This window comes from Choloepus didactylus, chromosome 9 (assembly GCF_015220235.1).
Source record: "Choloepus didactylus isolate mChoDid1 chromosome 9, mChoDid1.pri, whole genome shotgun sequence".
NCBI classification, from domain to species: Eukaryota; Metazoa; Chordata; class Mammalia; order Pilosa; family Megalonychidae; genus Choloepus; species Choloepus didactylus.
In genome coordinates this window covers 133,028,665-133,053,954 of record NC_051315.1, presented here as the reverse complement: position 1 = coordinate 133,053,954, position 25,290 = coordinate 133,028,665, and the positions used below count along the sequence as shown (strand labels likewise).

Genomic DNA, 25,290 nt, shown 5'->3' with positions numbered 1-25,290 from the left:
CACCAGGCCCAGCAGCAGCCACAAGCCCCGGGTGGCCTCAGCAGCATGCGCTGCGCGAACTCGGCACTGAACGCCCAGCGGGCCGCCCTCTGGAACCTCGCCGAGGGACGACGAGGCCGGGCGGGCGGAAGACGAGGGAGACCGGCCACGGGCCACTCGGCCGCGGGGAGCTTGGAACCCCGAGAGCGGTAGATACGCCGGCCGCGGCGCCCCGCCCCTCGCGGGGGACGCTGTCCGGAAGGTCCCGACAGGCGTCGCGCGGGCAGCCCGGCCGTGACGTCACGTTGGCGCGCCGGCCGCAGAAGAGGTCCCCGTCGCCGCCGCGTCCCCTCGGGTCACGCATAGCTATGGCCTTGAGGCTCCTGAGACTGGCCTCCGCGTCCCCGGTGGCGCGGGGCCTCGCGGCGGGCGTCCAGCGCGTGGTGAGGAGTGAGGGACGGAGGGCGGGGGGCCCGCGGGCCGACTCGGGTGGGGTGCGGGCCTGTCCTTCCGGCGCGGCCTCTTCATGCCCCCGGGTGTCTGGGCGGCTGTCCCCAGAGTCCCTTTCTGGGGACTCCACTGCCTTCCGGATGTCCCGAGTTGTGGGTAGACCTCATAGTGGCCGGGATCGTCTCCAGGCGGTTTTATCTCAGCTCCAGGGAGAGCGCTAGGGCACGGAGGTGAATCGGTCACCTGCCTGCCCTAGTGTGGGAGACCAACTTGAAGATACCATACCCTAGTGCAGTTGTTACACGAGACGTACCAGCAGGTGTGGCATGAGACCACAAGAGGCTGGGGCACGCGTGTTCGTTCATTCACTAACGTATGTAGCAGCTCTATCAAACGTCAATTGAGGGTTAGGCCCTGCGAGGCGCCGAGGGGATGTAATGTTGAGTACGTCAGAAGAGGACGCATTTGGGTTAGACTTGGAAGGATTAGGAGACCCTCCTATTGTAGAGAACAGTGGGATGATATTGCATGAGGAGGGAACAGGAGAATCAAAAGCGCTGTGGCTGGAAACATTAAGAAAATGTTCGCAAGACTGACCGTGGGTGGATCATAGATTCTTTGTTTGCTAGTGTCCATAGGTACATTGGTGTAAAATTTTAAAGGAACTTGACCTCCATGCTAAGGATTTTGATCAGCAAAGGATTCTGACCACAAAGTCATATGCTTAATAAAAAGTCATATAACTGTTTTAAGGAAATAATACAGCCTGCAAAGAAGAGAAAATAAAAGAAAGATGGTCAAGTATGTGTTAGTGACAGTGAGATTCGATAAGAGAGGTGGTGATATTGTGTAATCCACCCACTGGGCAGACTCACCTACAACAAACAGCGTGTTCACTTCTGGGTGCTACACTCTGAAGGGTATATAGAAAAACTTCAATAGGTCCAGACAAAAATGAGTTAACACGATGAAAAGAGTATATATCTTGTTCCTTGTGGACTAATTGAAGGAATTGGAAATGTCCCACTGACTAGGTAGCTTAAAACATCAAAAATGTATTGTCTATCAATTCTGAAGGCTGTAAGTTCAAAAGCAAGGTGTTAACAGGGCTGTGCTCTCTCTGAAGGCTTTAGGGAATGGTCTTTGCTTGCCTTTTGGAGGTTTTCTGGTGTTTGCTGGTAATCCTTGGGGTTCCTTGGCTGTGGCCACATAATTCTAATCTCTGCCTCCTTTTTCACATGACTGTCTTCTCAGACTTTGTCAAAATTTCTTTCTACAGAGACACCAGTCATATTGTATTGGGGCTCAGACTTATCCAGTTTGAGGTCTAACTAATCACATCTTCAAGGACACATTCATGGGACCAGGAGTTAGGTCTTGGATATATCATTTTGGGGATACAGTTCAACCCATAACAACCATGAAAGGTCAGTTATTCGGTGTGAGTCCAGAGAGCTGAAGAACAAGACTGAGTTGGGAAATTTTGGAGAAAACTACTTTATTAAGAAATCCTTTCTAACGATTTGGAAGTCAAGAAATGACTTGATTCGAACATCTGTGCACCTGCTTTGTGCCAGACCTGTGCTATATGCTCACTGTCGATACAGATGGGGAAACAAATTACACGTGGCTCAGAGGTAGCTTATAGGAGAGAGTGATTGATTTCTGGGGTACAGGATACCTATGTGATTTACACTCCCTGTACCTGCCTGACCCCATCTCCTACTCTTCCCAGACCCACTTTTGTCAGCTAGACTGCCCTTCTCCGGGCCCCAGGCTTGTCCTGTCTCAGAGCATTTGCATGTCCTATTCCATCTGCTTGAAAGACCCTCCTCCAAGTCCACTTGATGAGTTCCCTCACCAACTTTGAGACTTTGTTCAGATGTTACACTCTTGGAGAGGATTAAGCGAACATTTTTATTTTTTTTAATTTTATTTTTTTATTGAGATTGTTCACATACCATATAAGTGTCCAAAGTTCCAAAGTGTACAATCTGTTACCCCAGGTACCATCATACAGCTGTGCATCGATCACCACAATTATTTTTTTTTCAATTTTTAGAACATTTTCATTACTTCAGAAAAGAAATAAAGACAAAAAAAGGAAACTCAAATCCTCCCATACCCCTAACAAACCCCCTCCATTGTTGACTCACAGTATTGGTATAGTACATTTGTTACTGTTGATGAAAGAACATTAAAATACTACTAACTGTAGTATATAGTTTGCAATAGGTATATTTTTTCCCTATATGCCCCTCTATTGTTAACTTCTAGTTATAGTGTCATATGTTTGTTCTGGTTCGTGAAAGAGATTTCTAATATTTGTACAGTTAATCACAGACATTGTCCACCACAGGGTTCACTGTTTTATACAGTCCCATCTTTTAACCTCCAACTTCGCTTCTGGTGACATATGTGACTCTGAACTTCCCCTTTCTACCACATTCGCACACTATTCAGCACTGTTAGTTATTCTCACAATGTGCTACCGTCATCTCTGTCCATTTCCAAATGTTTAAGTTCACCCTAGTTGAATATTCTGCTCATAATAAGCAACCGCTCCCTGTTCTTTAGCCTTGTTCTATATCCTGGTAACTTATATTTCTTGTCTATGGTTTACATATTATAATTAGTTCATATCAGTGAGATCCTGCAATATTTGTCCTTATGTATCTGATTTATTTCATTCAGTATAGTGCCCTCAAGGTTTCTTCATCAACCCATTTTTTTAAAGACAGTTTTGTTCACACACCATACATTCTGTCCTGAGTAAACAATTGATGGTTCCCTGTATAGTCATGTATTTATGTATTCACCACCATCACTACTGTCTGTATAAGGACATCTCCATTTCTTCCACAAAGCAGGAGGAAGAGTCAAAGAAGGCAGAGAGACGAAAGAGAGAGAGAAACAAACAGGACAGCTAGAAAGCAACAAAAGGAAGGATAGCATTAAAATAAAGTAGAATAAAGAATCAGACAACATCACCAATGCCAGGAGTCCCATACCCTTCCCCTATCCCCACCCCCCATATGCATTTAGCTTTGGTATATTGCCCTTGTTATAGTAAACGAACCATAATACAATGTTTCTGTTAATTATGGTCTCTAGTTTGCATTGATTGTATTTTTCCTCCAATACCTCCCTATTTTTAACACCTTGCAAGGTTGACGTTTATTTGTTTTCCGTCATGAAAAAACATATTTGTACATTTTATCGCAATTGTTGAGCACCCTAGGTTTCACTGAGTTATACAGCCCCAGCCTTTATCTTTCCTCTTGCATTCTCGTGTCCCACTTGCTCCTAACCTTCTTTCAGCCATACTCACAGTCATCTTTGTTCAGTGTACTTACATTGTTGTGCTACCATCACCCAAAATTGTGCTCCAAACCTCTCCTGTCTTTTCCTATCTGTCCGTAGTGCTCCCTTTAGTATTTCCTGTAGAGCAGGGATCTTATTCTCAAACTCTGTCATTGTCTGTTTGTCAGAGAATATTTTAAACTCTCCCTCATATTGAAGGGCAGCTTTGCCGGATATAGGATTCTTGGTTGGTGGGTTTTCTCTTTAAGTATCTCAAATATATCACCCCACTTCCTTCTTGCCTCCATGGTTTCTGCTTCCTTTGTATGTGATGGATAGCTTTTCTCGTGCTGCTTTCAGAATTCTGTCTTTGTCTTTGACGTTTGAAAATCTGATTATTAAGTGTCTTGGCATAGGCCTATTCAGATCTATTCTGTTTGCACTTCTTGGATCTGTAATTTTATGTCTTTCATAAAAGAAGGGAAATTTTCATTGATTATTTCCTCTATTATTGTTTCTGTCTCTTTTCCCTTCTCTTCTCCCTCTGGGACACCCATGACACCTACATTCAAGCATTGCCTGTTGTCATTCAATTCCCTGAGACATTGCTCATATTTTTTCTATTGTTTTCCCCATCTGTTCTTCCGTGTGTAGGCTTTCAGGTGCCTTGTTCTCCAGTTCCTGAGTGTTTTCTTCTGCCTCTTGAGATCTGCTGTTGTAGGTCTCCATTGTGTTTTTCATCTCTTGTGTTGTGTCTTTCATTTCCGTAGATTCTGACAGTTTTTTTTCAAACTTTTGATTTCTGTCTTATGTACGCCCAGTGTTTTCACGACCATTCGTTTTAACATTACAACCCATCCCATTTGTCATGCTCCCCTCCTCTGCTCTGTGTTTCTCCACAACACTTATTTAGTATACTATGTAATTTACTTACTTAGTTTTTGTCTGTCTTTTTTTACTGAAATCCATGTGAGTTTTGTCTCTTTGACTCACTGTGATATCCCCAGTGTCTAGGTAAAAAGTGCCTGGCGTATAGTAGACCTTTAATAAATACTTGTTTAATTAATGTCACAGAAGTAAACTAGGTACTTGGAAACTGAGTTTGGGCTTTGGGGGCTCTATAGAGGATGTACTGCCATTTACTAACCTGTTCCGTCGATGGGCCTTTCAGTGGTTCCAATTTGCTATTGCAGAATTAACCCTGTGAGCAATTTGTTTTTAACCTGTGAGCATTTTGATAAATACCCTTTTTATTTTCTATGAATGTGTCTATGTGGTTTTTATTGACAAAAAATGGGACCATAAGGTGCAAGCACCCCACCACCACCACCACCACCCATAACTGGTCTATTCTTAATTATTAAGTTGTCCTTACTTTTTCCTAATGTCCTTTTTCTGTCCCAGCAACCCAGCCAGGACACCCCCATCACATTTAGTACTCAAGTCTCCTTAGGCAACTCTGGCTGTGACAATTTTTCAGGCTTTCCTTGTTTTTGATGACCCTGACAGTTTTGAGGGGGCCAGTCAGGTACTTTGTAGAATGTTCCTTAATGAGATTGGTCTGATGTTTTTCTCATGATTAGATTGGGTTAATGTGTTTTGGGGAGGAAGACCCCAGAGGGAAAGTGCCTTTTGCATCACATCATATCAAGGTTCATACTAGCAACATGACTTATCACTGTCAATGTAACTGTGACCACCTGGCAGAGATAGTGTTTGTCAGGTTTCTTCACTTTAAAGTCACTCTTTTTTTCTTCCCTTTCCATGTTATAGTCTTTAGAAAGAAGTCCAAGGAGTGGGGAGTTTTGCTCCACTGCCTTGAGAGTGGAGTGTCTACCTAAATTATCTGCACTGGAAATTAGACTTTTCTTTCCCATTTATTTATGTGAACATTCAGTCATTATTTACATTAGTATGGACTCATGGATATTTATTTTATACTTTGGGTTATAACCCAATACTGCTCTATTCTGTTGGTCAAATTGTTCTAGCTTTGGCCATTGGGAGCTCTTTCTTTTGGCTCTTGAATTCCTTTGAAGTCCCTCATTGTGTTTTGTTTCATTTTGTGGAGCTCTTCCTTACTTTGTGTCACTACAAGATGCTCCAGTCTCATCTTGTATATTTCCTGCTTCAGTCCTAGAATCAGCCATTTCTCCAAGGAGATCTGGTTTCTTTTCTGGGAGAATGTTATTAGAAACCAAGATCTGACTGCAAGATGTGCTCGTTGTAACTGGAGTATCATGCTTTGAGGCCCTTTCAACTGACAGAGCAAGAAGATACGTTAACTGTATATATACACATATCTATAAATAGTTCTGTACGTAACAGTCTATCTGTATTAAGCCAAACATGAGTTCATACTGATGTCTACATCTCCAGTCCTTTATCACATGGATCATTCCAACCTCCTCCCTTTGCTCTGTGACCTCCCACTCTGACGGTGAGAAACCTGGCTCCTGCTGTCTGCCATGCACTTATTAATTGTTCAGTTCCAGTGCACATGTGCAGTGGTATCAGAACTGTTAACCTGTATCCCTGGTGGAAACTTCTTTGTTAACTAGAGTACAGTGCTGATTTACAGTTACTTTTTTCTTGAGTTTTACAGACTCTATTTCCAAAAGTTAGCACTATGTACACCCTTCGGCGAGGTTGTTTCATACATTTGTAACATAGTTTTAGTGTTTTTTCCTCACATTTTGCATTTCATCCTGGGATCCCCCAACCTATTAAATGATTTTTTTTAAAATTTGCCTACATTAAGCTTCACTCTTAGCGTAAAGTTCTCTGGATTTTGAGAAATGAGTAATGTAGTATACTGTGTAGTTTCACCACCCTAAAAAATCCTCCGTACTTCACCTGTCATCTCTCCTTCCTTGCCCCAGAAACCACTGATCTTTTTATGTCTTTATGTTTTACATTTTCTAGACTTCCATGTAATTAGAATCATATGTGTGCCTTCTTTTTAGACACTGACTTCTTTCACTCAGCAATATGCATTTAAGGTACAGCCATGTCTTTTCCTGGCTTGATAGCTCATTTCTTTTTATCACTGAATAATCCATTGTGTAGATATACCACAGTTTGCTTATAAATCAGTTTGCCTGTTGAAGGACCTCTTGTTTGCTTTCCATTTTTGGTGCTTGTGAATAAAGCTGCTATAAGCATTTGGGTGCAGGTCTTTTTTGTGGATATAAGTTTTCATATCAGCTGCGTAATACCTAGGCATGTGATTGCTGGCTCATATGGTGAGATCTTGTTGAGCTTACCCTCTCAAACCAGTCTTCTGAAGTGGCCGTACCATTTTGCGTCCCCACCAGCCAACAACAAGAGCTCCTGCTCTGAGTCTTGTTAGGATCGGTGTCAGGATTTTGCATTTTAGCTGGTTGAATAGGTGTGTGGTGGTATCTCACTGTTTTAATTTGTAATTCTCTATTGACAAATGATGTTGAGCATCTTTCAATTGCTTATTTGTCATCTGTATATCATCTTTGATGAGGTTTGGTCTTACATTTTGCTTGCTTTTTAATTGGGTTGTTTGTTTTCCTTGCCTTCTTTGTAAACTTTTTTTTAACCCATTCTTCAGTTGACTGAAGAAAACCTTGGTATTTTATATTCTCCTATATTCTTACTAGTGAGTACTTAGTATTCCATAATATATGTGGAAATACGTTAATTTTTTTAACTACTCCTCTGTTGTCCATTAAAAGTTTCTATTTATATTTTGGATATTGTAAGCCACATTTCATTGAGTGTCCTTGTAGGGACTTCTTTGGACAGATCCACGTGTGTTCCCTTAGGCTGGATTCCTGGTGCAGATAGGCCCAGTATCTTTAGATTTACACTTCCATTAGCTCCTGTCCCAACACTGCACACAAGCAATTTGATTCTTGAAAATGTTTTTTCTCCTTGTCAGTAGTTTGTTTTTGTGGCAAGGTTGAACATTTTTTTCACAAGATTATTGGCTATTAATACTTTTTCAGTAAGCTGAGCATTCCTATTCTTTGTCTTATTGATCTGTCAGACCTTTGTACACATTAAGGTTCTATTCCATACTGTATGTTGAAAAGGTTTATCTCAATTGTTTGTCTTTCTTTCCTCTCTTTTTCTTTTTTTTCTTTGCTGTTATGGGTCCTTATCCCAGGAAAGAGCACATGAGTTCCGGCTTCAGTGTAGAAACCCGATAGGGGATGCCGGGACGTGAGGGTGTCTGCAGAATCAGTGCGGTGGGGTGGGGAGGTGACGTTACATTCCGGAGATACATAGGAGTTAGATCCCTAGGGTTTTGTGAGTGATTATGGAGTGGAGGAAGGAGGAAGATATCAAAGATGACTTGTGTTTGCCCTGTTTTGTTTGGTGGCTTGTGCACAGGGAGCATGTGAGGGAGAGCAGGTTTGAGGATCGGGGATGGATGTTAAATTTCAGTTTTAAGTCTGTTAACTTTCGGGCACCTTTGGGTCAACCAGATGGAGCTGTTTAATAGGCAGTGGGATAGCTCAGTCAACTCAGGACAGGGCCTGGTTTAGAGAACTGATTTTCCATTTCTCTCCTTCCTCCCTTCCTCTCAGTCCCCCTTCCCTGCTTCTTCCATCCATCCTTCCACCCATCCTTTGCTTTTTTTTTTTTTTTTTTTTTTTTTACATAGTAGATGTGTGTTTCTGGGCTGTTCCAGGTCCTGGGAATTTAACAATGAACAAACTGACCAGACACATGCCCCTATGGAGCTTACGCTGGGGGTGGGGAGGTAGGGAGGTGAGAGATGCACAGTTAAAGGAGTTCAGATCCTAGAAGTGCAGATACTCTGTTGGCAGTTTTGTTGCTAAGGGTTTTTAGTTTCTAGCTAAGAGGTGTGAACACCTGTGGTAACGGGACTGCTTACATCCAGCCATTGTGTTTTTCAGGAAGGAATTCATACAAGCCTACAGCACAAGCTGCGGTACGGTCCTTTGTCCTTCATACTTGGTGAAAAAACAACTAAAAAATTGACAGAATACAGCAAAGTGATAACTGTAGACGGCAATATTCGTTCCGGAAAAGGCAAACTTGCAAAAGAAATAACAGAAAAACTAGGTATGAACTTATGTCATGTTGAATGGCAACTTGTTCTTAGGTATATAGTTGATTATCTCAGGTTGATTTTATTTTAATATTGACCAGGTAGAACTGGGCCTAATTATGGGTAGTTTAAATTGTTTAAATATTTATTGAAAAAGCTGTTTTTAATCTTTGAGCTTTGTAAAGCTTTCCCAAAAGAAAAAAAAAAAAATACATGCTGGTTGTCATCTTGAATTGGAATTTTATCTTGACAGGGTCAGCAGAACACTTTCATGTGAGCCATCTTATTTGGACTCTGTAACAGGCTTCTTTTATTATTATTGCTGTCATTTTACAGATGGGCAAACTTAGATAAATGCTGATGTTGCACAGCTGGTTAGTGGCAAGGCGGAGCTTGGAACTTTGTCTCCTAACTCCTAGTACAGATGTTTGTCCATTGCTCCCTCTTGCAGTACTTAACAGATCGATGCTCACCTGTGGGTTCTGTCTGTGACTGCCTGGCACCTGCATGTTTTTTCTTTTAGTCTGTGCTGCTTGCTAATGGGAAGTGAGTGGTGCATATCACATTTCCTCTGGTTATTTCTCTTCTCAGGTTTAAAGCACTTTCCTGAAGCTGGTATACATTATGCAGACAGTACCACAGGAGATGGAAAAGAACTGGATATAGAGTTTAGTGGCAACTGCAGTTTGGAGAAATTCTATGATGATCCGAAAAGTAATGATGGAAACAGTTACCGCCTGCAGTCTTGGTTGTACACCAGCCGCCTCCTGCAGTACGCAGATGCCTTGGAGCACCTGCTAAGCACAGGTTCAGTGTTGTGGTGAAGCAGCTGTTGGGGCACATTCTGCATTTGAACACTACTCTGGAATTCAGCCATTTTGTCTTGCCATTAAGTAGAGCTTTTCCTTAAGAGCATTTCATGGGTGCAGGTTCTGTCTTTCCAGTAGGGTCAAATTTATCTCAGGGAATTTACCCTGAGATCCAAGTTACTCTTGCTTCGGATTAGAATTATGTAGTGGAGTGAGAGATATGGATTATATGGAATTTTCATGCCACTTCTGTAAACAATAAAAGAAATGTGTCAAAACCATAGAGGAGAGAGAGCATATATAAATGCCTAGAAAGAAGCAGGGTCATGTTCAGGAAGAGAGGGTGTGTGTCTTAGAGCTGTGGGTGGCAACAAGATAGGGTTGTTGAGGAGGGCTCCGAGACAGGCTGAATTTACCTCTGTCCACAGGATAGTAGTTAAACCTTGAAAAGATGGTAGAGGTCGGGAGGAAGTAGAACAAACCAGGTCCCAGGGGTCCATATAGCAAGAGAGGGTGTGTCCCTAGAAGTCATCTGAGCTGGGAAGAAATGGTCAAGGACTGTGTTTTTGGACAGGTCAGGCCCAGAGTCCGGGGGTACAGGCACTAGGGAGGAGGAAACAGGAGGTGAGGAGGGAGGACATTGGGCAGGAGCATAGTGTGTGAGTTTGCAGAACGAGGTCAGAATCCTGACAGGCTGCTTCATCCTTTGGGAACCAGCAGTGCATGTGAATCCTGGTACTCTCCCCCAAACTTCCTGGGAGTTCGTCACCAAATATCCTGCAGTTTCTTGCCAAAGCCAAGCTGTGCCATGGTGGTCCTGAATTCATGGGTAGAAGTAAAGAGCGTGTGTGTGTATGTGAGAGAGGGGACAGCTAATTGATTTCCTGGGCTTCTTGTCTACTTTCTGTGGCAGTGTTGCCAGACCTGGTCAATCAGCAGAGCTCCCTGGACAGTTTAGTTCAAGCAAGCTCTGCTGCCACATGGGGAGTCGCCTTCTGCAGTGCGAGCTGGGATGCCCTGTGTATGTTCTCTCACAGAGGGTTCTAGTTACCGTCTTGCATTTCTGGCATTTTATAAGTGATGCTTTGTTCTTATATTAATGTAAGCCCTAATTTTGGCTAGTGTTGCTCTTAAAAAAAAATGTGGTCTACTTTTTGATGTTCTGTGCCAAGACCCAAGTCATAGGAACCAATTTCCACCAAAAAAGCTGACTGCCTGCAGTAGCTTGGAGTTCACCCTGCCATTTAGGTTTATTCTAGACTGCTTTTGTAGAGGATCTCAACCCTATGTCATGCCACTCCATTTCTTAAAATTAGAAAGATACATTGTACTTACTGAATGAAAACTTATTTGTTCCCTTTCGTGACACTGGTTCGTTCATCAGATGTGGGTTGAGCGCCTGCTATGTGCCAGACACTATCCTGGGAGCCCGGGGTCCTGCAGTAGGTATGGTGTGGCACCCTCATGGAGCTCACATTTTAGGAGGGGAGAGGAAGACCCCATGGAGATCGGGTAGATGGCTGTCAGGTGCTGAGTGGTAGGTGCTGTGAGGAGGGGAGAGGAGGGGCGGGCTGGGGCCACTCTCCCGGACCAGGAGGTCAGGGAAGGCCTCTGCGCAGGAGGTCCAACTGCAGTGGGAGCAGCCAGGGAACACTGGGGGCCTTGTAGCCCGAGTAGGTGCGATTGTGCTCGTGTGGGTCCGTGGCCGTCTGTGGGTCAGCACATTGAGTGAGGCTGAGCAGATGGAGATGGGGTTGGGAAGGCAGTCTCAGCAGGATAGGGGGCTAGAGGCCACAGCAGGGGCTTTGGCTTTTCTCTGAAGGAGATGGAAGCCATGGGGAGGTTTGACCAGAGGAGCAGCACCACCTGGCTCGAGCTTTGAAAATGTCACCCTGCTGGAGGAAAAGGGACTGGGACAGGGGTGGATGAGTGTGTCAGTGGCTGTTGTGTGGTCCATACCGAGGTGGTCACGCCAGGCACTAAGGAGGCCAGGGTGGCAGCGCAGTGAGGTGGTCGGATTCGGGGTGTGGCTGGAGACAGAATTGGTGGATTTGCTGGTGAGTGGGGTTTGGGCGTAAGAGAAGGGGTGTTGAAGGTGATGGAACCAAGCAGTAGGTGGAGGAGCAGGACTGGGACAGGTGTGGCAGGGTGTCAGATCTATGGCTTCTAGAGAAACACTCTCTAGATTAACCGGCTGCTCTGATTGTGGCTGCCTGAGTGAAACAATGTCATGTTGTCAAAGACTGAAAAAAGTGTCATAATTTTATAAGTGTTCACATGCTGTCTTGAATATATTGGTATAATACAGAATTGTAAATAGTTTTTTCCCCTTTCTAAGGTGAAATGACTAGTTTCCAGTGCTTTAAGTACTATGTCTGATTCTTAATTTCTGTTTACCTGTTTTCAAACAGGACAAGGAGTTGTACTGGAACGCTCCATCTTCAGCGACTTTGTTTTCTTGGAGGCGATGTACAAGCAAGGATTCATCCGAAAGGCATGTAAGTCACTGTCCCAGACGAGCATTTCTGGGTGTACTGGGTAACTCTGTAAAGTATCTCACAGATTCACACTGCTTTATAAAATGTCTTGTTAAATAGATGAATCAGTGCTATCACTTACTAAATTTCCACAGAACAAACCATGTTAAAGAATTTAATGAAGGCGTTCCTGCCCTCTTTTCCCCTATTTTAGGTATATTGGTGCTTCCACACCCATCCAGAGCAGAGGCCCTGGATCCTTGACCACAACCAGCTTAACCCATGGCTACCACTCAATCCACCCACTAGAAGCTTCTCCTAGCCCTCCATGCAATACCTAAACCATTTTTCGTTGCTCTCTGGATTTAATTTTACTAAAGTATTCAAGTTTTAGTTTATTGTTTTTTATGCAATCAGGATGTCTTATTTTTTTTGTCCCTGCACTGTCGCTGCCAGGACTATCCTACTCCTTTCTGTCTTCGTAGCCCATGTTGCTGTGCTGATGTTTTCAGAGGCAGTAGCGTTGTGTTGGGGTATCGCCCAAAGTCTGACAATTGGCAGTGGAAAATAATACAGATCTCTCTGGTTAAAAGTAGACTGAACATGGGAGAAATGAAAATGATGTCCAGGTGGAATTGGCGGGTCTGCTCTGGGAGTGGATTGGGGTTCAGTGTGTCTAGTGGGTCTCAAGGGTCTTTCTCCCCTGTGGGCTTGGGCAGATGGAGCAGCAGGAGGGTGCAATCTGGAGATTAGAGTGACAGTTGTTGGTTAGGAACTGGGGGGAGCCTGAGGCCAGTCAGGTGCTGATTCTGAGGCTGAGGCCTCTGCTCTGCTCGTGTGTCCTCGTTCGGTGGTGGTCTGCCCCTGTGCTTGTGGCCCTTACCTCCGACAGGTACTGAGTGTTTCTGGGCATTCTGAGCAACAGTTTAAATCAGTCACCCAGCATTTCTGAGTGCCAGCTGTGTGCCAGGCTCTGAGGTGCCAGGGATACAAAGATAGGTAAGACAAGGCTCCCACAGTGCTGGGGCGGCAGGAACAGGGGTTAAACAACTTACATGGTTAGTTACGCTGCGTCTCTGGACCTTCAAGCACTGTGAAGTTCAGGGTTTCAATCCTAGTGTTTCATTTTATGTAAGTTGCCTGATTCATAAGAGCCTGTCACTTTTGGTCTGCAAAAATGGGGATGAGAAGTACTGTTTTGCAGGTTTGCTGTGGGTAGCAATATGCTTGCTGTCTGTGAAGTACTCACGGCCCCTGGTGTGCAGCGATTACTGTTGGATGAGCTGCTCATTGGTTTGTGGGTCCAGGAGTGTCAGCTACCTTGTGCCCTCCTGTCGGGGGCCTGCTGGGGGCCCATCGGGGACAGTGTATGACCTGTGGCATTTCTGTTGTCAGGTGTGGACCACTACTACGAGGTGAAGAAGATCACATGCTGCGAGTACTTGCCTCCCCATGTAGTCATCTTTGTCGATGTGCCCGTTCCAGAGATCCAGAGTCGGATTCAGAAGAAGGGAGATGTAATTCAGCTCTTAAATCCAAGGCTGATCTTTGGATGTGTCCCATTATTTTTTTAAACATGACTTAGAAGTCTTGTTTGCACTAGGGTACTTGTTACTGATGGTCCGCACCGGAATGGGCACCATTTACAGGGGTTTCTGGCTGAGGGGGAGCCCCTGTGAGCCTGAGTCAAAGGAGGATCCAAGGGTTGGCCCAGCACTGTTCCTAGTGAATAGCTGCTGTGCTTTCTACCAGCCGTCTCCATTCTGCAGCCATTCCACCTCGTCTCCCGTTCCTATCACCTGAACCATTCTCTTGAGGATAGGGAAGATCGTCTTAAAGAGCATCCCTCTGCCATGTATGCTTTTATTCCCTAGTGGGGATTTCATGTCCTATTTTCCTGCAAATTGAAAGCGATTTCTTATATCCTTTCAGTTCTCCACTCCCATCTTTTTAACTCAAATCTTGCTCCTCTTCCTCTTTTTCCTACTTGATGCTGGAACAGTAGAGCCATGATCTTCATGGGAATCCATTTAGTCCTCTTGTTTTGGCTGAGACTTAATGGGTGGCATAGAAACACCACATCTTGGGGTTGCAGTGTGACCCTCAGCAGCCGCATAGGTGGTGTTGGGGGGACAAGAGTAACAAGGACCTGCTCTTCATAATTTTTCCAAGAAAAGTGTTAGAAGAATACTTCACCAGCTAAAATTAATGCTGTGTATAAGAAAAGAGAATTTTAGCATCAGAAAGACGTTATATCATCAATAAGCGTGTGCACTCATTTTGGTTTTTATCTCAGTGCTGCCTGTGATAACCGTGCCTCTGTGGTGCAACTTTTAAGCTGATATTATTGTGAATGTCCAGAACTTTTTTTCCTAAACTTTAAGTAAATAGGCAAAATTTTTGATAGCTAAATATTTTATCTAATGTTTGAGGGTGGTGTTTCAGAGGTGGTTGTGTTTTAACATTGCACGTTGTTCATAGTGCCTTGGAGTCCCTTTTTGATGAGTGAACATTTAATCTCATTTTATTTGGAGTGCATCTAATGATAGAGATTTCTACTCATATCACCTATTTTGATCACACTTTGTTGATTCATTTCTCTTGGAATCTGGAACCTCTGTGCCAGGCATCTTGGGGAATACAGAGATTAACAGAGATGGCTCTGTGCTTAGACCAAGTCCAAATTATAGTCTTTTTCCCATAGGAAAATGCGATCCGCTTATTTGTGAGTGTGATGCAATTGCACAGTGGCCTGTATCTTATGTTTCCTAGTCCCTGTTCTCAGTGTTAGCATTTCTGTAGGCATTTAGTAAATACGTTTTGAATAATTTTAACAACTTTATTGAGATATAATTTATACTCCGTAAAATTCACCCATTTAGAGTATATAAAGTAATGAGTTTTAGTAAATTGACTAAGTTAAACAAAATCACTATCCAGTTTTAAAATGTTTTCATCATCTTTAAGTCAAAACAGTAGGCACAGTCATTTCCTTTGCTCTCTCTGTCCCCCTTTCTTCACTCTCCCACAAATATTTATCAAGCGTCCACTTTGTGCCAGACACTGATGGTGCTTGGGACCTATGTGTGAGCGAGGGGCTGGAGTCCTTGCCCTCTTGAGCCTGAATTCCAATGGGGGAGACAGATTGTAAAGAGTAACTAAGAAACATATCACATAGAGGTTAATGCCATGAAGAAGCTAAAACAGGGTAAAGAAGATAATATAACCTAGATTTTAGTGTTGCTAAACACTACGAGGTTTTCAGTATTAAAGCGTGCCACTCATAATTGGATTGCTAAATTTGTGAAATCAACTTAGTCAACTTCGGGTGGTAAGGGAAGTGAGAGGTGGAGGAAGTAGGAGAGGTGGTTGGGGAAGAGGCTGGCAGAGGAGGGGAGAGGGGAAGGAAGGGGAGACAATTATGCCGAGGACAGATGGAGGAACTGGCCACTTTCCCTTTCTAGTGCCCCCATGCTTCGTAATTGCTCATCCCTGCACTCAAACAAATGCCACACCAGGCACAGGCAAGACAGACGATGTCGCTGTATAAAAGGGTGTGCTTTCTTGCTATATTCTAAGAGTGTATCTTAGAGCCTGGGAAAAAGTCAAAAGCCATGGGTTCACCCGGCACACTTAGGTATTAATTATTTTAGAATGAGAATAATTCTAACAGAAACTGGTATTAATTATTTTAGAATGAGAATAATTCTAACAGAAACTGAGGCCCTTCTGTAACACTCCAAGGTGTTTACAATGCCCAGCACGATTGGTTCTAAGAATCAAAGAAAATGGTGCTCAATGACTTTTTTCATGTTCTTAAAAAAAGAAGTCTTAGAGTGTCACAGTTACTTTTCTGCTTTTGTTCAGCCACATGAAATGAAGATCACGTCTGCCTATCTCCAGGACATTGAGAATGCCTACAAGAATACTTTTCTCCCTGAAATGAGGTGAGCCAAGTACTGGATTTATCTATGTGAGTAAAACTTGGAGAGCAGGGCAATTGCCCGCCTGCATAGGTCTAGGTTCTTGTGCCCCAGCAACCAGGGGAGTTTTTGCTCGTGTTTTCTGCAGTGCACATTGCCTGCAAAGCTCCAGTCTGATGCTTATAAGCAAGATCCGCAGCAGACACTGGATTCTGATTTGTGGTTTTTTGTGTGTTTTTTTTGTTTGCTTATTAGTACTTTTTTTTCCTTCATTTTCATGGTATATTTTTAAAGTTTTTGATGCTAGCAGTAAACCCAAGCTAGATTCCATGGCAGGTTTTAGCATTAGAAAATGCATATTTTTACTTCTGTTGGCAATTAACATTCACATTATCTAGAGGAATTGCTTGAAAGTGCTCAGTGTATCCACAGAGAAAGTTCATGAAGAATAAACAGTATCTGTAGATGCATTTAGTTGATATCCTTAAAAGGTGTTTGGATTAGATGTAAATAACATGCCAGACCTTTTTTCTTTCTCCCTTCCCTTTCCTTTCCCTCTCCTTCCCTCCCTCCTTCTCTCCATCTTTCTTTAACAAATGCTGGTGTTTGAGGCAGAGCAAATTCACTTGACAGGACTGACAGCTGCTGTTGGATAAGTTCTGAGGGCCTCATGTCTCGTCTGTTGATTTTCCTGTGTTAGCTCTTCTGTCCAGCATATGATGGCCTTTCAGCTTTGCTTCAGTGTCTTTGTCTGTACTGTTTATGAATGTCAAAAGAACATTGCAGCCTTTTGCAAAATTTTTATATTGTGAGATTTTAAGAGGTACAGTGAGTGAGCCACCATGTGAATATATATTTTCTGACTTTGTCAGTATTAATGACCAGAATCCTAGGGGTGCATATTATTCTTCATTCTCTTGATTATGAAAGTATCATAAAGAAATATGATCTATGATATATAAACTATATAACCTATAGTATAGGTTAGCAGACATTAGTCCACTCATTCAACAAATATTCAGTTCAATAAATAGTAGCTGTCAGTGGTGGAGATACTGTGGTTCATAAGGCAGGCTGAGTAGGGTAGGCCTCTCTGAGGAAGAGACTTTCAAGCTGAGCTTGCAGAGATATGTGGGACAGCACTTGGTGAAGATAAGGTGGTTGCATGATCACCCAACATTTAGTGCAGGTTTCTAAGTATCTGCTTGTTAAAGTTGTTCTAAGGCACATGAGGGCCTGGAAGAGGCTCTGAAGTTGGAACCGTAGGCGGCTTTCAGCAGAGGGAGTGGGGCCTGGAGTTCTTTCAGGGCAGGAACCTTGTCTCGGTCACCTGCACCCCGCAGGAGCCTTCCTCACGGTGGCAGTGCAGTAGCATCTGTTCAGTGTGAGTTGAAAGTACCTGTCACACATTTTCCTTATGTCTTATGCCCTCTCATGTGCTTCGTCTCTTAGTGTCCCCGGTGAAGTAATTACTGTCAGTCGCCTCTGCGCATGTGAGAATGTCAAATCATTTGGGACTCTTCATGTTGCTGCGTGAGAAGTGATGTTCCAGTGCTTTCCCCATCCTCTTAATCCGCAAGGAGTGTTTAAAAACTTTGTCTCCTCTGTCCTTTAGTTTCATACTGACTTACTGGACTTGCAGAGACAGTTTTTCCCAACTTTGCCACTTTGTTCCTGTGAAGGCAGAGAGCACTTTCTTTTCATAACAATGGATTGCTCTGGGCCAGTGAGGAAGACACAAAATAAGGCCTGCAATTAAAGGGACCTTCTACTTCAGCCATAATGGCAAAGGCATGAGATTATTTTTCCCCACTTTATGGAGTAATTGTTCATTGTTCTTGCAGTTTTGCATCATTAACATTTATCTTAATAGTAAAATGAGAAATGCAGGGATCTAGTTGCAGTAATCCAGTTGGAAGACTGTATTTGAATGACATAGTTTAGGCTTATGTAGAACAGAGGAATTGTCAAATAATTATAGTGCTTAAAACTTCTTTTTCTTACACTTGTATGTTAATATGAGCTAATAGTCATGACACTAACTCAGTCTCTTGAAGATGATCAGCAGAGTTGGTGAAGTTTGATATACCATTAGTCATGTGTGAATTTCAGTCAGAGGATAACTTATAAATTCTGCTATAAAGATACCTAAATGAGAAAATGTCCCTTGCTTATGCCACGCAGGTGGCCTCTGGGGAGCGTTATGGTTTGGGTAGCTCCCTCTGGTGATTTGGGGGGTGATGGGAGAGGTACCTCCTTCATCTCATAAGGTTCAGACTTACCAGCCTACTGCCCAGTTGTCTCCTGGCTGGGCAGCCGTGTCTGTAACTGGCCATTGTGTACATGAGGAAGAAACTGGCAAACATGCTGGAAAGTGTTATCTGCTACCCCCTTTTTTGGGGTCTACAGTTACAGTTTTTCAATGTCCAGAGTAAGAGACCAAGGGAACTGAGTTGCTGCTACCATGTTGCATAGTTAAGTTGGTTAATTTGATGGTTTCATTGATCTCCCAGATTCTAAATTCTGACAGCTTAAGTCATCTGTGTGTGTCACCTGCGCTTCCAGGAGTTTCTTGCTACTTGTCGTGCCACGTGTCTTGGTAGGCCTGTTTCCCTGGTACTTTGCTGTGATGAGGAATGCAGATGCGGGTGATTTGCGTGGCATCAGTGGGAGATGACCTGTGTGCCTTTTCCGCCGTGGACACTGGTAGCTGTGGTCTCTCCTGCCCTTGGGGTAGCAGCGTAGTCAGAGAGAAGGAAGCGAAGAAACAGATCACTAATGGTAGCATCAAGCCATGAGCACATTTCCACTTCTTCTAACAATTCCTCCTCAAGCAGTCAAGCTATAATAAGCCATTATGTGCCCATCAAAGAGCACCAGTTGGAAGAATGTGAAGTTTTAACATTTATAGCAGGAGATGCATAATGTCACGTATTCATTTGTAATTAACTTTAATTTTGGAAAAGTTTACATTGAATTTCATCTTGCTTTTTTCTTACAGAGAAAAATGTGAGATTTTACAGTATAGTGCAAGGGAAGCTCAAGATGCAGAAAAGGTAATGAGAATGGTTGAAAAGTTTGTAATTATTATTAAATTTGATTCACTTATAAGGTTCTTGCAAATCACATCATCATTTCGGTTCCTGTGGGTCTTAGAGACATCTGTATTTTGTTATCTGAAAGCAGCTCCTGCTGGGTAGGTCTGGTCGTGTGGTGTTGATTTTCTTCCAAATAATTCAGTTTCTGTGATCTCTAAATAATAGAATAGTGAAGCTGCAAAAGAACCTCGGAATCTTCTGTTCCAGCATTTCTATTTAACAGATGGTAAAATTGAAAGTTGGATTAATTAATGGGAAAGATTTAGTATTGCAAAGACATCAGTTTTCCCCATATTCATCAGAGCATTTTTTGAAATTCCAAGCCAGCTCAGTGGAATTTTCAGGGGAACTTAATGAGTAATAGTCAAAAAAATTTTTAAAGAGAATAATGAGAACTTGTGTCTTCACAGATTCAAAACATACTGCAAATTTATAGTAATGAAAGAAATGTAATGCTAATACAAGAATTAATAAAATAGCTTAATGGAAGAAAGAGTCCAGAAACAGGCATGTGTGTGCATGTATCCGTGGGTGATGAGGGTGGGTATGACTTCAGTTTGGTAAAGTCAGTACTTCAGAGGTTAATAAAAGAATGCGGTAGAGGAAAATATTTCCTTTTATATGGTATTGAGACAATTGACCATCCATTTGGTTAAAGGAAAATAGTTCCCCATTTTATATTCTGTATGAAACATAAAGTATTACTAAGAAAACAGCAACAAAATATACAAAAATTCTAGGAAAAAAAAAACGGGTTTCATGACCTGTGGTGAGGTGTGGGTGGTCCTGTCATAACAAAAAGAGCATCATAGAGTTGGCCAAGTTAATAAAACCCCTTGTGGTTGAGGTTGGGGGAGGATGGGGCTGGTAACTGAGGCAGGCTGTGTTATAGAGAATGACAGTCTAGATCCAACCACTGCTACCATCTGCAGGAATTCCTGTTAGACCTTGGTTCATTCTACTTAGATTAAGCAAATTACACTTCATTTCCTTCCCAAACTGCTTTTTAGGTGACAGTGATTAGTTTTGTTTTTAGATTTTTATTCCCTTTGACAGAATGTATGGATGGCACACATCTTAGAAGAAGAACAATATATTTTATCTCTAAGACTATGTCATTATTTGAGTATATTATTGAAGATACACAAATTCTTGAAACTTAAAGATAGCTCCCCCAGTTTGGCATATATTTTTGAGAGACAATGAGTATGAAAAAAGACTACCAATGTGGGAGACAGGCTTTGGGCTGGGAAACTTAGATGTGTTGGGTCTCTCAGGAACTGTGTTTACTTTCTTCTTTTGTTCTTTTGGTGGCTGGGTCTTGCCTTCTGGACTGAATTGATTTGGAAAGAAATGAGTAGTCCATCATGAATGCTGGTTTCTCCCCTCTAGTCTCGATTCTTTTTCTCACCGATCTTTCTTGTTCCAGCCTCCAAAGTCATTTCAGTACCACTCCATGACCCCAGGGAATTAGGTGGGCAGGGGAATTTTCATGTTGAAGGATAAACATTAGTCCCACTATTTTCAGTGAAGTTTATCCAGCTTTCCTGGCATGATTCTTCCTGCCAAGTAATCATAGTTCATATGTATTAAAGTGTTGTTTCATTTAAATTTCTAAAATGAAACTCACCATTGAAGTTGAAATGTTTTCTATCTTAGGTGGTTGAAGATATTGAGTACCTCAAGTATGACAAAGGACCTTGGCTTAAACAAGATGATCGCACCTTCCACCACCTGCGCATGCTGTAAGTTGAGTGGTGGTGCACTGCAGACGGAGGAGTGGAAGGTGGATTGATTTTTTTGAGTATATATGAGTCTACTCTCATGCTGTAAAAACGTACTTAATTTCTAAAAAATAATGTTTCAGGTTAGCTGTTAACAGTGCAAAACAACACTTAGTTGTATTTCCTTTTCTTTTCTAAATAGGTCTATGGTCTTAGAGTTAATTAGTTGATTTTAATTGATGTCTTAAAATAAATCCTAATTTTAGTAGTTATTTAGTTATGTGGTTAACAACATGAGAGAAGGATCCTATGATTTCCCCCAAAAGTTTACAAATTACAGCATTCAAGTATCTGTTTTAATTTAGTTTACTATTTATAGTCTTCTCTTTTGCTTGCTCCCATCCCCAGGCATATTTCTGAACATTAACAATGGTAATTGTATTTATTTTCATTTGAGTACCATTTCTTAATTTGGGACACTCAAGTGAAGATTATGGCAGTTTTCTGAGATAATTATTTTAAACATGCCACTTACCAGTTATACTTCATTGTGTCTAGAACTTGACCAAGTTACTGGTTTTGGACATTTTTGTACCATCTCAGTTATGTGTATCTGTGTATGATTATGTGTTTCTGTTTAAACTGAGAGTCAGTAGTTATATTTTTCAATCTTGACAGCATTTTCTGATCCTATCCAGGGTCCCCCTGGTTGAGAGCCTTCCTGTGTTAGTGTCTCTGAGTGCAATTAGGTCTTCCAGGGCTGGGCTCTGACCCAGCCTCTTGGGCCTGCTTCCCAAGAGCCCCTGCTTCCTGGCTCTCCCTGGTTGGCCTCATCCCAGAGAATTCTGTTTTGTGGAATTCCTGGAAAATGTGTTATATAAAATTCCTGTATGACAAAAACTATGCACTGTGAGTTTGGGATCAGAATCGTAGTGTCTCAAACAGAACTTGGTAATTTATGAGAAACTTCAAAAAACAAGCTTTTGAACATGTTTTAGGAGAAAGTGCAGACATTCTATTAATTGGGAAACAGCTTGAGCCATAAAACATAGTTTACCATCTTATTTTATTCAGTCTTTTCCTGCCTCACTCTTTTGTTTTAAAACATGGGCATAGCACCTCACACATTTGCAAACCAAATGATTGGATGTTTTTAGCTTCTAGTTTGGGCACTTTGGCCTATGATGTTAAAGGACATATATTCTTAGTCAGTTTTTGAGCTCTCCTTAATGACACCAAGTGCTCTGTGAACAGACTGTTTTCTTTTACCACTCTACATTTCCTGAGTCATAAAAGGCTTCCTGTTGTCTCCATTCCTCTCTTATCTTCAGTCAGATTGTATCTGCTGTTTATTAGCGGGCAAGACTTGTGGGGTTTACTGGAGCTAGCTAACAGGCTCTTTTTCGTCATTGGGTAAGCCTGGAGTGATACACTGAAAGAGCAGTTTAGTCAAGTTTGAATACTTTGTAGAGCACTGGCAGCAGATTATTTTTTTAATCTTCAAAAAGTTTGAAGCATATTTGTTAAATAATCAGTCCTTTTGGCGATCATGTGTAAACTGCATTTCCACCAAGTTAGGCATAGATGGCGATGTTGCTCTGTCTGTGCCACACACTGTGCCACTCCAAGTTCTTTCAAATTTTCCAGCATTTTCTTAGGTTTTTCACATTATAAAAAAAGCAGATCAAACCCCCACTGCCTTAATATTTGTTCAACATTTAAAATACGAACTTATTGTTTATTGTGGAATCACTAAGAAATTACCCTTATGTTTTATAATAGTTATAGAATAATTCTGTTTCTGTTAAAAATAAAAAGGTGTGCACTTCATTGCTGACACCTGCATAGACTATATGTGAAAGAATACATAAGGAAAGTTGATCGTGTTTACCCCTGATGAGGGGGATTCTACAGAGAAGAAATATGGAGGTGGGGGGATGTTGAAGACTTGCTTAGGTACTGTTTAAAGGTTTTAAAAACACCTATATTGCATTCTTACAAAATAAGAAAATGCTATGCCCTTTAAAAACTTTCTGATTTGCTTGCTTGAATTTGAATTGGTGAGTAAAACCAGCTAATAAACTAAGAAAAAACCTTATCTTTGAATATGTGCATTTTAGCCATCATCTGTGTAACCCTATGGAAGAGCATGTAAAGCACTTAGGAAAACAAAGGCAGTCATCCTGGCAGCATTTCCTTGGGGTGTTATTTGGGTTGTTAGAATGTTAGCTGTTGTGTGATTGATACAGTTCATATTGGTGACACCGGCTGCTTGTTTTCCACCTGCCACAGAGGTTCCTATGGAGAGTAGTGACCCATGGACTACATGGGCCTCAAACTCGAATGGAGTGTTCTGTCTGAGGCAGACTTGAATGGGATACTGTGGGAAACTGGTGTTTTGTGGTTTTTTTTTTTTTTTTTTTTTTTTTTTTGCTTTGTGGGTCTGGGTTCTTTCTCGCAAAGTCTGGCTGAGAGCCAATACATTTAAAGAATTTCTATTCAAGCCATTAAAAACAAGAAACATCTACTGCCTGTGTAACTCACTGTTGGGAAAGTGGCCATTTAAAAGCATTATTTTCTTTGTTTGAGCCCTTAAGAAAGAAGACTTTATAATGTTTCTTTCTAAAAGCTTAAAAAATGCTTTTCCTATTCAAGTACAGTGGTTATATTCAGACTAACTCTAATACAAAATAAGCAAATTGTAACAGTATAAATATTTCAGCATTCAACAGAATACAGTGGTGAAACAGAGAGAATCCCATGATTTGTATTTTTCAGTGCCAAGAAAATTGGAGAATTAGGCTTTTAAAGCGATCCTACCAGGGACCATTGTCATCCCACACAGGCCTCCCTCATGTCCTTGATTCGGTGCGGGCCTTTCCTTCTGCCCCCAGCTCCTGAGATGAGGCCAGCACACAGAGCAAAGGCTCAAGATGCCGAGCTGTCACCCTGGGGGCTTTTCGACTCACTGCTTTTTTCCTCAACTTTCATCAATTTGGCAAATTCTTAATGAGGGCACACTATGTACATAGTGCTATAACATAGCCATTTATTTATTGCTTTTTATTCCTGCCATTCCTGTGTTTAAAGCCCATTTCTGCTCCTTTTTTTGTGATTCCCAAACTGTGTCCACAGTCACCTGTGGCCGTTGAGGCTTTTAAAAGTCTGTGCCTCCAGTTCTAAAAGTAAGTTCTGAAGGGCCACTATAAATATACTTGATGGTCTTTGAGGTGAATATTTTGCTTTCAAGGTGCCTGCTTGGGTATGTATGGATTTTTTCTATGAATGTTAAAAAATAAAATCAGCGTTATAGTTTATTTGGTGTTTATTTTGATGATTTGGTGCGATTGCATTTTTCTTATTTTTTAGGGTTCAGAATAAATTCAAAGTGCTGAATTACACCACCATTCCTATCTATCTCCCAGAAATCACAGTTGGAGCTCACCAGACTGACCGTATCTTCCAGAAATTCAATGAGGTAAGGGCTTGTTGCAGTGGAAGTAGCTGACTGATCGGTGGGCCAGAAACAGCTAATGGTTAAAATCACTTATAATCATTTAAGTACATTTGTTGTTGTTGTTTTGCTTTTTAGTGAAAGAGCTTCTTTTTCATGGAAATACTCTTCCTTTTCCCCTGTTCTCGTTACTGTGAAGCTGATGCACAGCCTCAAGAGGCAGTTCCCTGCGCAGCAAGTGCCCTGGGCTGCGTGTCCTTTGCCAGGCACGTTATCTTAATGAAAAAACAGCCTCTGTTCTTTAGCTTTTATCTACGTGTCTTTAATGTCAAATTTTCCTTCTGGTATCCCCTTACTTTCATAGTACATCTCTAAATAACGAGTGCCCCTGCTTCTGCAGAATGTGTTTGGGAAGAATGGGAGCAGGTGGGGAAGGGTGAGTAGAGCTGGGGAGCTAGGGAACCTTTTTTGAAAGGCTGCATATCTTTCCAGACATTAAACAGCTACATATGAGATCTGCAGAAGGGCTTTATTTATTCAACTTTATACCCCCATCATGCTATTTCTGAGGGAAATTTGGTGGTAATTGTTGCTCAAGACTCTAATGTCCAAAGGGAATTCTGTGCTTGAAGAGGAATGATCACTATTACTTATACTCTATTTAACTCTAATTTATCTTATTTAGCAACTGAATTTCCTTTTAAAAAAGTTCCTCTAAATGTTTACCCAATTTTTAGTCAACTAACAAATATAAAGCTTCGGCTACCCACAGGGACTCCCTGGGAAGGGGGAAGAGTGTCCACACAGCTGGGAAGCCTGGCCAGCAACCAGGGGGTCAGGGCCCACATCGGCCACGGTTGACGGCATGCACCTTTGACGTGACTGATGAAAATGGCACCTTACCGCTGTGGTCTTCCTCCCCAAACCCATAACCCCAGGGTAATCATGAAAGAACATCAGGCAAGCCCAGACTGAGGGCCGTTCTGCCAAGGACCTGACCAGTCCTCCTCAAAACTGTCC

The 25,290-nt window shown here is 42.1% G+C and overlaps 1 protein-coding gene across 1 annotated transcript in view; it reads left to right on the top strand.

Moving 5' to 3' along the window:
- The first annotated feature begins 282 nt into the window (after positions 1–282).
- NDUFA10 (NADH:ubiquinone oxidoreductase subunit A10) overlaps positions 283–25,290 on the top strand; it is a 62,013-nt gene continuing 37,005 nt past the window's right edge. The window contains exons 1-9 of the mRNA XM_037849428.1: positions 283–422; positions 8,631–8,799; positions 9,377–9,592; positions 12,006–12,092; positions 13,467–13,588; positions 15,939–16,018; positions 18,996–19,050; positions 20,752–20,837; positions 24,186–24,294. Coding sequence (XP_037705356.1) covers positions 348–422; positions 8,631–8,799; positions 9,377–9,592; positions 12,006–12,092; positions 13,467–13,588; positions 15,939–16,018; positions 18,996–19,050; positions 20,752–20,837; positions 24,186–24,294 — 999 coding nt within the window. The 5' untranslated portion in view covers positions 283–347. The remainder of the gene's footprint in view (positions 423–8,630; positions 8,800–9,376; positions 9,593–12,005; positions 12,093–13,466; positions 13,589–15,938; positions 16,019–18,995; positions 19,051–20,751; positions 20,838–24,185; positions 24,295–25,290) is intronic.